Genomic DNA, 17,344 nt, shown 5'->3' on the forward strand with positions numbered 1-17,344 from the left:
CTGGCATCATTTTAAGTATACCCGTACAAACTTATTCACATACATAAAAGAATACACTATATAAAAGGCAAAGTCCTTTTCATAAAGCTTATATCTGATAGTGTAACTGTGTACCTTGAAGCACTGCATCTTCACATACTGATCAAACGTGAGCACTTTCACAATCAAATAAAATAATTTACTCACACAGGTTCCTTTCTGAGAAATGAGATTGCATAAATGTATAAACTCCAGCAGTTTCATAGGCAGAAATTAATTATTCTGACGAGCACTTAACACAATTCCTAGTCTCCAAAATCTAGAAGGTACTATTAAGCTCAACATTTAGTAATAGGAGCTGCATTCTTTTTATGACTTCACAACTTGTCAGCAAGTGATTTGATTATCCTCAAGCAAATGTTGAGCTTGGAAAGGTATAGCTGAGAAAAATGGGTAGAAGTACATTCTTAGCACCAAAAAGGGTCTAAAGAACACTTGACCTTTGACTGATTGTCCAATTCTACCAACTGCTCTCATAATTTTTTTTTTTGTCTAGAAGATGTCTGACAAACACATAAGCACATTAGGAGACAGAAACTAAATTCCTCCTTAGTTTATGCCCAAATATGGCAAACCACTTGGGCATGCACTGAGTTGTAAGCTTCAGCATTAAAGCATGTGCTTAAAACTAAACACGTTTCAAGGTTTTCTTTCATTTGAATAGATTTCAGCTCACATTTAGATTCCTACTGCACAGAAACATTACACATTGCAAATTTCCTGAAGCCAAAGGATTCATCCACAGACAGCAGTTCTCATGGAAGCGAAATTCTGCGAAGAATCTCTTAAGCCAATCACTGCTAATGCATATTGATAACAAAAATTACAGCTCAGCCACTTAAAACACATTGAGAGAAGGTATTGCTCAGGCAACCTGTCTGGATCCACGAAAAGATAAGCATTCTTTATGACTGAAGTTAAATAAGGACATATATATGCATGTATTTGTTTGTAACTAGTTGTCATTTCATTGATAATACCTGCACTCTGAACCCATTTACCAGCACTTTGCAGAATTAGATCCTCTGCATAAACAATGCAAAATTTTTATTAAATCAACGTATTTGAGTATTTCACAGCAGCAATCCATGGAAATGTAAGTCAGAAATTGGAATACACCTACAATATGTTTTTCTTCAGGAGGGACCTTATATTAATCATTCCAACTGTCACACGCAAAGCATGCAAGAATAAGTGTTGCTAAGAAGGCAGTTTATCACATCAAGGATAAATTCACCTTCCTGCCTGTGGAGCTTTTCACAGAAATCTATCAGTTTGACTTTTTTTTCCCCCTTTTTTTTTTTTCAGTAAGACTGTAGCAAGAAAATCCTTGCATTTTATGTTAATTCAAAGTGCCTCCACTGAGGATAATTCAAATGATGTCACTGTGACCAATAAGATTAAAACCAAATGAATTAGAGCATCTATAAATAGAAGAACATTCCTACCTTCCACATTTTTTTCTTTCATGAAGTTTTAGACTGGCTCGATTTCCTTTGTATGCTTCATTACAAGATCTTCCAGCCCTTTTAACAGCTATTCCTTCAGACAAATCTTTTCCTTATGGGACTGATGCTTGCCTTTACAAAGCAAGTTCTCTGTATCTTTTATTCATACGCTCTTTTTGAATAGCTACAGATTCCATAGTCTATAAAACACATTAGCTATATAATATGACAAAACTAGGGTAGAATTCTGGGGTCGCAGTAGTCTGTTTTGTAGGGAATATGATACTTAGGCGGATATACTCCACTGAAAAATATTGCCTTTATTTTAGTTAACAATGTAGAACTGTACAGGTATTTTCCAATCTTAGTGATCCTGTGACTCAGGGCTGTATGCCTCTTCTCCACTCTAGGAATGGTTTTTTTTGCTGTTCTGGTTTGAGTTTGGGTGTGTGACTCACTTCCAACCACGCTAGCTTCCTCAAGGACAACCTTAGTTCTGTGAAAAAGTGCAAAGGACAATTTGTTTTTTTGTTATGTCTCTGATGCCAGGTCTAATTTTCCAGAATGATAGCATAACAATATTCTAGGAGAACTAAAAAATATAGAAAAGATTTGTGGCTGGACAATTATTTAAGAGGAAACATTGTACAGAGGGAACTCTGAAGATACATACATTCCTCTTTGTACTGAGTTTATTCCTGGAATTATTTCTGCATAGATTTTCAGAAGAACTGTTTTCTATATTTAAAAAAAATAAATCAGTATTCCAACTTGACCTCAAAAAAGCAAGTCTGCCGTGGACCTTGTTCTCTTTAAGGTTTTGGTTACGGAAGAAGTTGAACACTCTGCCCTGGTCTAGCACAAGGATGTCAGTAGTTTCTTTGCTGTCATTGCAGGAACTTGCATACTTCAGATTATGAACACGACTCAGTGTTCCACTGGATGAGGTCAGAGATCTGGGAATCTTACAGGATTTACTGCTGTAGAATAAGCCAAAAAAACATTAATTGTAAAAGAAAAATTACATTGATTTCAGTACTTTTGGCATGCCATGCCTTTGAATATTTGAGAGCAAACCAATTTAAGATCTTGCACACCTGCAGAGCCACTCTTGTTCTGGCTCTGTTTGGTAGAAGTCATTTGCTGCAGCTGTGTTATTTGATGTTTCAGGTCATCTACTTTATTAACAGCTTTGCTTGGGAATTCAATATAGTTTCCATATCTTCTGTGGCATCAAAATTTACATTTCAAATAGCATAAATAACTTGTGGAATTTCCAATGTGAGTGACTACTAACAAGGGAAATACTTCAGAATTACAGGATTTCCTTCTCTTGAAGTGTATTTGTCTCTTTGAGTACACTTAGATCTTCCTCCAATTCTTTCACTACACCTTTTGATCCCAGAATTTCTTTTTGTGTTCCCTTAAGCTACGCTTCCAAATCCTAAAATATGCATGACATTACTTCTATGTTTATTACATACGTTCTTTTTTTGTCATCTGAAATAAATGGTCATTTTCTCTTTTGGTGTAGTTCCATGATATAAATCTTTCACCTACAGAGCTGGTTTAAATGCACTTTTTGCTCTTTCATACCCTTAAACTGTCTCTGATGCCAGAATACTTGTAATGTGGAGCCATTCCCTCAGATGTAGTAGGCATCATTGTAAAGTGAACACTCATCAAGAGTTACCATCTAAAAGTTGTCTGAGATCCTAAACTTGGAACAGGATATACTTCCATTAATGTTACAAGAACTTGTGCTAAAAGTTAATGAATATTAGCTTGGGTTTTTTTCCAGTTGCTGAAATACAATAGTTTGTAACATAATCCATAATACAGATACCTAAAACCAGAAAAATTGGCTCCTACGAACTTTGCTAGGAATTGTCTGTCCATAACTAAAGACAAAAATTTGAACCATATTTCATGTTCTGTTTCTGGAGGTTCTAGTCTCAGTTTCCAGATGCCTAACATAATATTGCAATACTCAGACAAAATTGCCATTTGTTCCTATATGAATATTGAGTAAAACCTCATGGGTTAAAACTGACTTGTATTTAACACACTCTGTAGTTGAAAACTTAAAGGTAAGCTTGTTCCTTTTACCTCTGGCGTATGCCAAAGTTCTTCCAAAACTAGGCTGAACAGATCAGACTTAATGACTTGTCATCCTTTGTATTCTCTCTTCCACAAGAATAATAATAAACGTGCACTGATGTGATGCCTTTCATGGTATTGGGTTGATGGTTGGACTTGATGATCTTAAAGGTCTTTTCCAACCTTAATGTTTCTGTGATTCTGCAAAGGCCTCAAACCTCTTGGCATACACTAAGGAGAAAACATCGAATTCATCTTGCTTAAACATCAGTCCTTTTATCTTTCAAACCTTAGAACAGCTTTTCTTGCTAGTATTTACTAATGATCAGAGTTATTACTGATTAAAGAAATGTTTCTGTTTCCCAGTCTGCCATTGTCTACAGGATTCTGAAAAAAATGTAGTATTTAATGGCGGCATCAGAAATAGCCAATTTAGAAAGGAGAAACTTCTACCTTTTATTTAAACAGGAAAGAAACAGAAAATAACATTGTGTCTAACTGTTTTCCTTCTTCCAGATTTATCCTAGTCTGAGACCATCTCTTTAAAGATTCAAAGCAATATGCTCCGGTGGTATGTAAATCAGCCTCATGCCATAGGCTTAGAGTAACTGAAATGTACAAGTTGAGCCTATGTCCCCCTGAAAATATTTCAGTTTCGTCCAGCTGATACTGAATTTAGAAATTAGATTGCTAATGACACTACCTTCTTATTTCCAGTTCCTATCATGTTTTACATTATTTATTCCTAAAAGACTGCATTTCTTATACGATAGAACAGTAAACCACGTGTATAAATTTTCATGTCTCCATTCTTTGTTTCTCCTTTAAGTACCCACAAGAAATCAGGATCTTACTTTCCCTCTTCCACTCTACCACTTTGAACTTCTACAGAGCCAGGACACTTTTCTTTATTGAAACAGATATTATGGATTTTCCTGACTCCGTTTAAAAAAAAGGCTTATCTGCATCTCTGCCATTCATCATATCCTCTCCACTTTTCTGCAGAAGATGGGGTTGTTCTGCTATAAATCTACACACTGAGAGAACGGCGTCTGAATAATGTTGGGGAAGGCGTATTCAATTCACCCCCTGATCTTGTGAAAAAAAAAGGCAGCGACTGTCTTGAAGGCTGAACTCCCTCAAAGCATCCTCAAAGAAGAGGCACAGAACTCTGCACCACCAGCAGAATGATACTGACAGGCAAGATGTGAGGGCAGATGGTAAAAAGGGTCAGAGTTGTCTTGGAGGAACACAGCTGACTGGGGTGACCCTGCTCTCTACAGGATTCTGGGGTTCTCTGACTCAGAAGGGGATAAATCTTCTTTCCCATCAAGAAACAATTATTGTTATTCCGAAATACTTCAACTCTAGACCTTCAAGGTCTTTTCTTATCTAATATGCAAGATTGCTGTCACAGGGCTGGGGACAGGTCTGGTAGGTGAGTTTATGTGATGGGAAGGACCAATAGTATTAGAAGGAAGTGGAACTGTTGAGCACAGAGCATGGCTGGGTGCTTCAGCTTCAGTGCAGTTCATCAGTGTCTTTCCCACACCCTGGCCTTATGTAGCAAATGCAGCTGGTTGGCAGACTGCCCATGATGTCCCAACCTCTAAAACTGCATCTGACATGATGCAATTAAGCAGAAAGGGGCTGCAGAGCTGTGTTGCAAATGTATGAGATATACACCAGCTAGGGTAGACAGGCAAAGCGTGAGGTGAGAATTAATGGTGAAAGTCTTATGGCTCAGCACATAAAACCTCACAGGTGTAAAGGACACTTCATTAAATGTCACTTGCTACAAGCCACTGTTGCAAGACTCATACAATACAAAGCACTCAATTCCTAACCTGCCAGCTCACGTCTCTTAACTAACCCTGTTCATATCCATACACTGAGCTGTCAGCAACCACAAGGGAAAAGGAGAATGTACTCTGTAAATACTCATTGCTAGCATTAGTGCCTGTTTGCTGTTCTCTTCACATTTCTGGGCAGGAAAGGTAAAGCTCTGTTCAGTCAACAGACAAATTTTACCTCACTCCTCGTTCAGGGAATACAAAGTCTAGTGTTCAAAGAGTTCTCCTAATGAGTCACTAATCATCTTAACTCTTTCTTTAAAACTCTCAGCACTATATCCCTCCTATTTCTCTTCTAAGCCCCTAAAACTGCCTTAGTGCTTACAAAGCATTTGACTCAATATGATATTTAAAGGACCGCTCCTCCCCCAAATTTTGAAGAATAGATAATTTGCACTTTTATAGGCAGAGATAGGGATCACAGTCTCATACTCTACCTGTATTCTCTCCTTCAGCTTCTGGGAATGCTTCTTCCTCTCATTTATCTTCTGGCTTTTCTCCTCTAGGTCTGCCTCCAGTTTCTTTACCTGCTGCAGCAAAAAGCCTTCCTCAGCCTCTGAGCTCTTCCTTTGCTCCATTTCTCTTTGCTGACAATTCTTTATTTCTATCATAGATTGCTGCAGAGCCTTTTTCAAAGTCTGTTTTTCTCTCTCATAAGAGGCTTGCAGTTTGCTTGTTTTCAGAGTATACTCTTCAGTTGCCCTCTGATTCTCACTCTTCAGGTTTTCCATCTCATTTATTAGAGCTTGTGCTTCCACACTGTATTTTTCATCTAAAATTACTTTTTTATCTAAATTTTCTCTCTTAGATTCTTTGCATTCATTTAGCAGTCCATCAGACTCCTGATTTAAATGTAGAAGCTTGTTTTCAAAGTCTGCATTGGTACCTACCATGTCTGTAGAAAGGACCGTCTGTGCTTGTTTCACTTCTGTTCTTGGTTCTCCCTCTTCCACCTGCTTCTTGCACAATGTTAACTCTGCCAAGGCTTCTTCCTTTAGTCTCTTGTGTTGTTCTACTGCAATTTCAAGGGCCTGAATGTGTTTTCTCAGCAATTGTTCTTCTTCAACTTTGCTTTTACACTGGAGAATCGTTTCCCTTGTCTCAGCAAGGATGCGCTGAATTTCTTCTTCATGAGACTCCCTCAGAGCCTGTATACTAGCCTCATGTTCATCATTCCTAGTGTTCAGGGCATATATCACCTATAGAACAAGAAAAATAATAGGAAAGTAAAGTGTCTGGTAAATGAATTCAGTTACTGTATTTATCAAGGTGTTAAATGCTAAAAGAGAATTACTGCTACAGTTTAACTTTTTTATTGTTGTTATTTCTTTGTGTTGTTGTTTTTTTTTCCCCACTAAGAACAGAAAGGACAATTATAAACTGCAAAACCTTATAGGGAAGGAAGACAATACTGTGAGAAACAATATTGTTTTCCACTTCTTGTCAGAAACTTCTTTTTTTATTCTTGGCAAGTTCTTGCTTCATGCCCCTAGTTTGACCTCTAATACAAGGAATAAAATAGGGCCTCTTCTCTAGCTAACTGACTCTGTGTTTGTAGTACAGTACACCTAGCCTTCAGTGCAGGAGGACTACCTGCCACTTTGCCTTTAGCATTATCAAGTGCTGGGGACCAGTAGTGGCAGATCTGTACAGTGAAACCTGAAGTCCTGACATCCAGTTCATGTAGACCAAAATCACTCTGTGATGTAAACGAAAAGAAAGTTTGTAAGGAGGATTAAATTTTGCACTCCTGACTCAAACTAAAACACCACTGAAGATGCACTCCTGCAAGCCATATCCCTGGCAAGTTAGCTTGGTCAGCACTTCAAGTCAGGTACTACTCGACTGTAAGCACCTTTTGGCTTGATTCTGAGAAGTGTTCAGTCAATGTGGTTTTTTTTCCCCTCACTTCCGTAACGGCTATAAATCTCAGAAATCAGGTTTTAGCAGATTTGAGCAAGCCTCTGATGACAATAAGCATTTTTTTCAAATGATTTATTTAAACCTTTTGATGCTTTATTTTCTTCTACAAAATGCAGAATAGTAATTCTCATGACTATAAGACAAATTATTACCCTAAGTAGGCTTCATCTATTACCCATGACATACACCAAAGACCTCTCACAGAAGCTGTTGTACAAGCACACTACTATTGTTTTGAAAAGAAAATGCTGTTAGAAGACCACAGTAGACTGCAATGAAGAGTTCAGAGTCAAAACTGGTAAATTTGCATGTTAAGCTTACAAGAGAGTTATATATAATTGCAAAACATAGTAACTGCCTTGAAAAGACACATGCTTGTCTTTTCAGGCCCCCGTTAGGACACATGGGACCTAATCCAGTTTCTACTGGACATAGTTATCTACCTCGAGGAGAACAACACGTTATGTATTAACATATGCGTGGAGGTTTTCCACTTGTTTGTTTGGTTGGGGATTTTTTTAGAGAGAACTTATTGCTCTACAAAACTAAGTTTGGAATTTGTATACAAGTTATGACAGATACTTTCAGCCTGGCCTGAGCCCATAGAAGTTAATCAAAAGATTCCTAGACAATGTTTGAGAAAATAATGGTCTTAACATAAATAAATACAGAAGCAAGGTCACAACTAATTCTTTAATTATACTAGAATTTCGGACCTATAATCTTCAATCCTTCCTCAGGGAAAGTCTCAACTGAGACACCAATAGGCATCTTGATCACAGTAAGTGTCATAAGTCTGTAGTCTGTGTTGCATAAGCCCTGAGGATGTCTCCAGAATTATTGAATTTGCTTAGCTATGTCTAACCATTTTTTGTGCTATCTGTACATGCGTAACATATTGAATTTCAGTCATCCATACATGAAAGCAAACACACAAATACATCTTGCATGTAGTCAACTTCCTCCCTGGCAGTAATGAATTAAATACAGAAGCCTTAAAAAGTCACAAATGCAAAACATGGTCTGGGTAAATTTCTGGATAAATACGTGACAAAAGAGAATAACAGCATCATATTCCAGAAGAAAAGCAGACAAGAAGTCATTGTCTACATTTAGATATGTATATTTTTGGGCCTTAGATTACATGCTGCTAATTATTCTCTGTTATTTTTAACCATTTTTCCTTTGAAACAGAAAGAGTTGCCAGATACTGAATAGATTCCTTCTCCCCACTAACTAAAATCATTCTATGAACATGTGGTGGGTTGACTCTGGCTGCATGCCAGGTGCCCGCTAAAGCAGCTCTATATTCCCTCTCCTCAGCTGAACAGGGGAGAGAAAATATAACGAAAGGCTCATGGGCTGAGATAAGGCCAGGGAGATCACCCACCAATTACCGTCATGGGCAAAACAGACTCGACTTGGGGAAATTAATTTATTGCCAATCAAATCAGAATAGGGTAATGAGAAATAAAAACTAAATCTTAAAAAACACCTTCCCCCCACCCCTCCCTTCTTCACAGGATCAACTTCACTCCTGAATTCTCTACCTCCTCCCCTCACAGCGGCGCAGGGGGACGGGAAATAGGGGCTGTGGTCAGTTCATCACACATTGTTTCTGCCACTCCTTCCTCCTCAAGGGGAGGACTCCTCACACTCTTCCCCTGCTCCAGCATGGGGTCCCTCCCACAGGAGACACTCCTCCACAAACTTCTCCAACGTGAGTCCTTCCCATGGGCTACAGTTCTTCATGAACTGCTCCAGCATGGGTCCCTTCCACAGGGTGCAGTCCTTCAAGAACAGACTGCTCCAGTGTGAGGCTCCTGTGGGGTCACAAGTCCTGCCAGCAAACCTGTCCAGCATGGGCTCCTCTCTCCACAGGTCCTGCCAGGAGCCTGCTCCAGCGTGGGCTTCCCATGGGGTCACAGCCTCCTTCAGGCATCCGCCTGCTCCAGCGTGGGGTCCTCCATGGGCTGCAGGTGGATATCTGCTCCACTGTGGACCTCCATGGGCTGCAGGGGCACAGCCTGCCTCACCATGGTCTTCACCACGGGCTGCAGGGGAATCTCTGCTCTGGCACCTGGAGCACTTCCTCCCCCTCCTTCTTCACTGACCTTGGTGTCTGCAGAGTTGTTTCTCTCACATATTCTCCCTCCACTCCTCTGGCTGCTGCTGTGCAGCAGTTTTTTCTCCCTTCTTATATATGTTATCCCAGAGGCGCTACCACCATCACTGACGGGCTTGGCCTTGGATCCCTCTTGGAGCTGGCTGGCATTGGCTCTATCAGACACAGGGGAAGCTTCTAGCAGCTTCTCACAGACGCCACCGCTGTAGCCCCCCCACTACCAAAACCTTGCAATGCAAACTCAATACAGAACCTTTCTTAACTGTTCAGGAGACAGACATAAAAACTATAAGGAGAAGATTAATTCTGCCCACAGGTTTAGAATGACCAGTAATTAGTTCAGGTAACTCTTCAATTAACTAGGTCAGATGTTGATGATCACATTTCTGTGTTTCATTCCCCCAGCTAAGCAGGGATTAGTATTCGGCCTTTGTGACTCAAATACTTACACTTGTAATGATTCATTTATCTAGTAAATCAGCACTGCCTGTCTCATATTATGTTGTGTTCAGGCTGACAGTGGAATTTGGGTTCCTCTAAAGTCCAGGTTCATCATAGTGATTTGCCAAATTCCACTGAGCATTAGACCATCACCAACATCTTAAGTGAGTTATCTAAAAGAATGGAAGAAACTGGCCTCCCTGCTTTATCTATTATTCCTACACTTCTGTTCAATAGTGGCTAGAGCCACAATGAGTAATTTTGACTTGAAAATGCATGCCCTTAAATTTAATCTTCAAGCTTGAGTGCTGAAACTGATTTCTCAGTATCTTAACCTTCTTAAGAGATTTAATTTTTAGAGGGCTGCTGCTCTGTACTTTATGAAATTTAAGCCCTTCACACATGCCTTTCACTCCCTACTGAATATAACTACTATATTCCTATTCCACATACCTCATTTAAGAGACTAGAGTTATGTAAGATGAATCTGGGACTTTATATGCTAGAAGGAAAAATACTGAAAAATTATTTCAGCACATGTACTTGTGAGTGTATACACTGCTGGCTAATTTGGTATAAACCTCTTAACAGCTGTGTTGATAAATAGCTTTTTAAAAGCAGCTCTAAAATTGATCAGATTGACAATGCAGACAGAATTGCTTTCAAATGAAAAAGACCACTACATTACTCTTTGAGTTATTAGCATAAGACCAATGGCTACTGCCTCCTTACAGTTCTCCAAAACTGAATGTCTTGGGAAACACTGTACTGATTTTACAGCAACTGAGAGTTATATGACAGGTTGGTAAAAACACTATTACACACATACACTTGAAGATTAACAGTGCAGTGAATATGAATATATCTTATTAGTCCTATTTTATCCTCCAAATGCTATAAATCTAAATGGCATTTCCATTCTCCTTTTCTTTATGGTAATGTAAAATAACAAAAAAGAAAACATTCAACTGCACCTCATCAGTGAAGACAAAGCTAAAGCATTCAAACCAAAAAAGACTGTTCTGTCTTCCTACAGCAGTGTTAAACACTACTTTTGTAAGAACTTGACTATCATAATGAAAAAAAGGTTCTAGCAGGTTGCTTTCCTAGCTGAATAAGAAGTGAGGCAGTTTGGTATGGAAGGCGAGGAGTGGGGATGATAAGAAGAATCAAAGAAAAGCAAAAGATCATCAGTGTTCTTCCTTCAGGCCCAAGCTAGTGGACACAAATCCTTCCTGACGGAAACTCAAGAATGAGAAAAGGCCATGGAGGGGGGTGACAAACAGGGTACTCCTGGCAGTGCCCTAAACAAAGCAGGGAAGGAGACAAGTTTCCATTGCTAGAGGCTCACTGATGCCAGGTGCATCATCTCCTTTTCACTAGTAGCAGTGGTATATCTTCACTAGCAGGTGAATTTGTTTCTATGAATTCTGTTCTGTCTACCCCCCAAGCAGACCACAGCAGAGTGAGGTCTAAACATGTCAGCCTTAAAAGGGTCTCTTTTAAAGCAAAGGACAAAGAAATTATTAAAAGTAGGTTCAGTTATTGAAAGAAATGGTGCTCTATCCCTTAGCCTTCTCTGTCACTGTAACAGGTTAGAAAATAAAACCAACTCCCACAATTTATTAATTAATACTCTAATAAGTATCTCTTGTTTTTTCTAACACTGAAGAAGGAAGGATGTCTTTTAATTAAGGTACAGGCCTAGGCTATGATTAGCTACAGTGTTGATCCAGTTTTACACCTATGCTGATTTCAGCTGAATGATACTGCTGTAACATACTATCAGGGACCTCATGAACTAAGTCTCAAATCTCTCCTTGTGTCCTCTGTGGCTTCCTGAAAGCACAAGAATAATTTTATGCATTCAAATAGTTGCAGCAACTTTTGATAAACACATAAAGGGGTAGTATGAGAGAAGCTTTAAAAAAACTGGCACTCCAAACATCCAGAAGTGTTTCTGAACCTATAATTACAAAAATATCTTTAAAATCACATGGAATTTTGTTTCTGTTTTTAAGGTTTCTTTTTAATTTGCCTTATGATTTTTTAGTCTTCCATGTGTGACTTCAGCACCTTGCAAAAACACAAGCTGAAGTAATTTATTTTCCTCTGAAATCAAAGCTCAGCTCCAGCTGAAATGAGTTTGTTTTCAAAAGCTGGAATTGTGGAGAGACATACCAAAGGTTTCTCCTGTGAGCTTTCAGATTACATAGATTACTACCATCCCATTCTTTAGAAAAATGCTATAGAGTATATTTCTTTTTATAACAAATATCCGCAGTTCATGGTTCATTTATCCATTCACTGTGACAATAGATTAAAATTACCTTGAATCAACACAGACCATAACAGTGTTGACTTTCACTTACAAAACAATAAAAATACCTTTTTTCAAGCCTTTCACTGTCAGCAAGTTATTAAAAAATTTTTCCAAAATTTCCCAAGCCTCAAACTTCTATCTATCCACACGCACTGGGCATGGATAACAAATTAAAAAAGTCAGAGACGCAGAGTTCAGGGCCAACTTATGTTCAATGGAGTTCATGAGCTCAAAGTCAGAGCTGAGAACCCAGCTACAGCTCACAGCCTCTTGCTGAAAACAGTATGTCTGCTTTTAGCTCTGGAAACTATACCCAGAAACTAATGAGCTTTGAGGATACAACTTCTACGAAAAGCCAGATCAGATGTCCCAGCATCATGCTGCAAACACATGCAACTGGCCTGACATAGCCTTAGCTCAAGTTCAGAAGCACCATCAGCTCTCATCTGTGTTTGCCACAACAACCCAAGCTGGTTTCCACAGCTCCTCAGGCTTCAGAAGAGCTGCATCGCTTGTGTCCCGCACCAGAATGAATCCTAATTACTGTACTAAAAAAGGATTTTGCTTCAGGAGATTCTCTTTTAGTGCAGGGTCAATCTAAATCCTTTCATCTGTTGCTCCAACCATGTTAATAAAACCTTTCAGATCCTGGAGGTGTGGGAGGGGGGCACAGCACAGAGGTAGCCAATGGTTCTGTACAGATCCACTTGTGTTTAGATGACCTGATGTCTCTTGGGCAGAAGCTCACTGTGCAAAGTCTCACCCTCCTGAATGTCCCACAGTACCCATAGTATTTGTGGTTTTCCTTATCTCAAGATTCACACTGAAAGAAGGAAAGTTGGTCTTACATTCTTAAAATTTGAACATATTGCCCTTTTTCCTACATGTACCATGTATTACAGTCAGTCCAAAAATACACGGAGATACTAAAATGTATCAAGAAACTATAAGCATAAAATGTCTACAGGTTTCTAATCTCTTTTGCAATGTTTTTTGCCTCTTTATGCCTCTTCCTTGTTTTTTTCCCCTTTTTGCCTCTTCCTTGATTTTTTCCCCTTTTAGTTTCAATTTTGTACAAGAAAATCCCACAGGCACATTTATTTGTTCCCATTTTTTACTTATCTATTTTTCTGCCTAGTGCAGTGCAATATGGAACATAGAAAACCTTAGTTTAGTGGCTGGTGTATTACACTTGATCTCTCAAGGGCTATCAAACATAAAATAAGCCCTGGCCTAAATTTTACTGAAGAGACATCCAGCTGTTGCTCATTTGTATTTTATAGTTTCTAATAAGCTAAGCAGAATAACTGCCAGGCAACTTAAGAATTAGGAAAGTAAAACTATATTGCAAGAATGTTTCCACAAGCAGAGCAGGTGCTAAAAAACGCACCAATACCACATCTCAACAATTTCAGCAAAGCAGAAATATACTGTAGAGTCACAAAAGTTAATTCTAGACAGAGACTCCTCTGCTGGGAAACTCATATGCAGTTTATTACTGAAATTTCTTCTGGAACTGTTCTATAAAATCTATTCAACTTTAATCCCTTCTTTTTACACTGGTCACAAATCCACCTGCTATGACTCTGGGTTATAAGCAGAGCCTCCTCAGCATCTCAAGAAATAGGTCCTTCTAGACAGTCATGGAAATATTAAAGATTCCTCCAGTTCTGACACGGAAATTCTGAGATAAACTGTTTTTTCTGAAACACAGCTACCACAGAAGGAGGTCAGAGAAGGCCACTAGTAATTACTGCAAGGAAACAATGAGAAAGACCCTCTGTATTTCATTCTCAGAAGGATGTTTCCTGCATACAAGAGACAGGATTCATTTCACCTAACATCATCTATTTCATCATTACACATCTAATCTAGCTTAGTCAAAGGAGAAAGACAGGTGCCTCCAAAGGACAATGTTTCCCTTTCCAATACAGGTGTCTGAATCAGGTAATAGAAATGAAGTAAATTGCTTCAGGTGTTTGGTTGTTTTGGTATTGTTTCTTCTGCATACCCAAATTCCCAGCTCTTCCTTCTTCTATAAAGCTGAAACAGTCCCATACAAAGGCAAGAGACAAGTTGCAATTCTCAGAGGCTGAAACTGATTCATTTTCCTCTGTTTCTCTGTTCCCTGGGGTTTCTCTCCATCCTGCACTAATATCTCACTTCATATTGACTTCATTTCTGTATACCCACTTCATGTTGTTTTACCAACACTTTGCAAACCAAAACAGATATTGGGCATACAGATACCATGCACATTTGTTTTGATGCAGGATTTTGGAAAAACAAGCTTTTTTCCAAACTGCAGTTTATTTTGTCTTCCATCTATATTCCTTTTTTCTTTCCATCTTGTTTAGGTGTTTATGAATCCCTTTGAATTAGTATCATCTGTTCATTTTAATAAGTTGTTTATTTTTACTTCCAGGTCATTAATTAATACATGAAATAAGGCAAGCTCTAGCCCAGATCTTTGTAGCATCTGCTTCCCTACAATATGATGTTATAACCCCTTTTTTTTTTTACAGTTCCTGACTCATGTTGTATCTTATCTGTCAAAACCCTTTTCTACATAACTTTGAAATAATTTTGCAAAACTTAAATAGCAAAAGCACTATTATTTTTTTGTAGATTTTGTATGCAATTAAAAACTAGAATAAATAAAATCAGTCAGCATGACATTTACATGAAATACATTTCTATTTCTTTGTTCTCCCTGAGGTGAATCAAATTCATCCTGAGCATATTTATCAGGTTAAGCTGTATTCAAATGCTGTCAGAGAGGATCACATTATTCTTCAGTAAAAGTTATATTAGGTAAAATTTCTGTCTATTAAAACCCACAGAACTAGAAGAAAACACTTTAAAAGATCATGCTTATTCATTGATAAATCAACGTAAATCAACACACACACGTGTAGACAAGCAGAAAGGCCAAATTGTTTGATTTCAGAGTCCTTTCTGTTCATCTTTTGCAATCTCTGTCTTGGTGAAATTCTTGCCTAACTCCTTAAGTTCTCAAATATCCTCATAAATCTTAGGCTTTTACAGTCTTGGATGAGTTCAACTCCATCTTACGAAGCTGTCTCAGATAGATAACATGCAAGAAATAGAAGATTTGTTTGATACAAGCTACATTTATATCTATGCCCTCTGTCTAACCATTTTGAGGTCACTGTAGTCCAGGTGAATTTTTAGTACAGAAGTGATGTCAACAATTCTGTGTCAATAGAAGGAATAAAAAGGCCTTATTTCCACTGATAATTTAGCTGTCTGGTTTTTGTTACGTGTCTAAAGCTTATAGAACAGCTTGATAGGTTTATATCCCAGAAGTTTGACGTCTAGTATGATTCAAAAGTATGAGCTAATGCATCTCATTAACCAGATCTAAATACAGTGGTGGTAGAATTCATTTGCCAAATTAACACTCGATTTTGTGAAAATGTTTCATGACTTCCAAGATTTTTAAACATCTTTAAGGAGGCTAAAATTGCAGACATATGTTCAGTGCTTTCAGGCTTTTTTTGATGATTCTAGATATTTATCTGAAACTTTATCCTTCCAAAATATCTTTTAAAATCTTGTTACAGATTATGATAAAGCAACATTGTCCAATTTTACCATAAATTCACTAAACAAGCAAATTCATCAACTAAATTCTCACTTGATTCCTGTTTTTCAAAGTATTTCCTTACTTTAAATACAGCAGACTTTGGAAATCTTGCAAATATAAACTGTAGAATCGTTGATTTAATTACAGCCCAGGGTGAAACAGATTTTCCCAACCTAATACATCTTTTTGCAGAGACAAATATTATAATTTATTTAAAACACAATGTTTATTACAGGTTTTGCCTTCAATGTAGATCTCTGATAAGCATAGATAAAATGAGCCCTGTTTTTTCCTAATCCAGAATAAAGCACTATACAGATTGGATTAAATTCTTACTCTCCTGTAGTTTGCAGGTGAAATTCTGATAGAGGAATTTTTAAAATTTAAGAACATTTCTTTATATGTTCTACATACTTTGCTAATTAAGAAAAGAAACCATCAATACCCTTAGGTATCCATGAATTAATAATACCAATTTCTACTACTGCAGGCACCAAAATTTAAGTTCTTTGCTGCTGCAAGCAAATTCAACAGTGGGAATACATGTGAAAGTTTCACAGACCTTCTGCCACTACTCTGTTAACAAAAGGGTTGTCTTTTTTTCTTGCCAGTTTATTATGTATACATTTTTATAAAAGAAAAGCACGGTATTGTATGGGCTGTGGAGATTCCGGTTGCTTTGCAGTTTTCTCATCCTAACAGTATGCAGTTCATACTCCTGTTTTGTTATGATTAAATATATTCTCTATTCAGAGAGGGTAGTCAGTTTTCAGAATAGAGATCATGAATAGAGAGTCTCTAGAGCACTGTACTAGCAGCTATCCTACTGAATACATCCATTAAAATTTTGAAAAATAAATGAATATCAAAAGTGATAGTTGACTACAGGAGTTGCAGAAGAACCTCACAAACACAGTGGTAAAAAGACAGATGAAGGTCAGTGCAGCTAAATGTAATATAATGTTCTTTAAAGGAGCAAACCTAAATTTTCCATACACACTGACAGAATCTGAAATTGTTCAGAAAAGAAATCTTGGAGCTATAAAATATACAATGAAGACAGCAGTCAAACAGCTAGATAACGGGACTTCTACGCAAATGTAGAACAAATGAGAAAACCTCCCTATATCACAACCATAAGTTTAGGATTCATCCACATTTTATATAGATCATGCAGTTATGGTTCCTCCACACCTTAAGCAGAGTCTAATTGAACTGAAAAAAGGTGTACTAAAAAGCAACAAGAATAATCAATCATGATAAAAGCACCCATGCAAGAAGTAACACAATAAAGCATGACTTTCCAATTCTGAAAGAGACACAGCTGAGAAGGGAACATGAGATAACTTTGTTAAAGTACTGGGATTTAGGTGTTCACTGGTGTGCTGTTTGTGTAAACTCCCATTATAGTCCAGTAAAGCTGACAGAGTCCAGTAAAGCTGTCAGTAAAGCTGACAGAGACCTGAGAGCAATTCAGCTCAC

General features: G+C 37.9%; 1 protein-coding gene across 1 annotated transcript in view; it reads right to left on the bottom strand.

Moving 5' to 3' along the window:
• FAM184B (family with sequence similarity 184 member B) overlaps positions 1-17,344 on the bottom strand; it is a 48,980-nt gene that overhangs the window by 22,730 nt on the left and 8,906 nt on the right. Inside the window, exon 2 of the mRNA XM_059818168.1 lies at positions 5,878-6,639. Within this exon, the coding sequence (XP_059674151.1) occupies positions 5,878-6,639 (762 nt within the window). The remainder of the gene's footprint in view (positions 1-5,877; positions 6,640-17,344) is intronic.

The sequence above is a fragment of the Gavia stellata genome, chromosome 5 (genome assembly GCF_030936135.1).
Source record: "Gavia stellata isolate bGavSte3 chromosome 5, bGavSte3.hap2, whole genome shotgun sequence".
Classification (NCBI taxonomy): domain Eukaryota; kingdom Metazoa; phylum Chordata; class Aves; order Gaviiformes; family Gaviidae; genus Gavia; species Gavia stellata.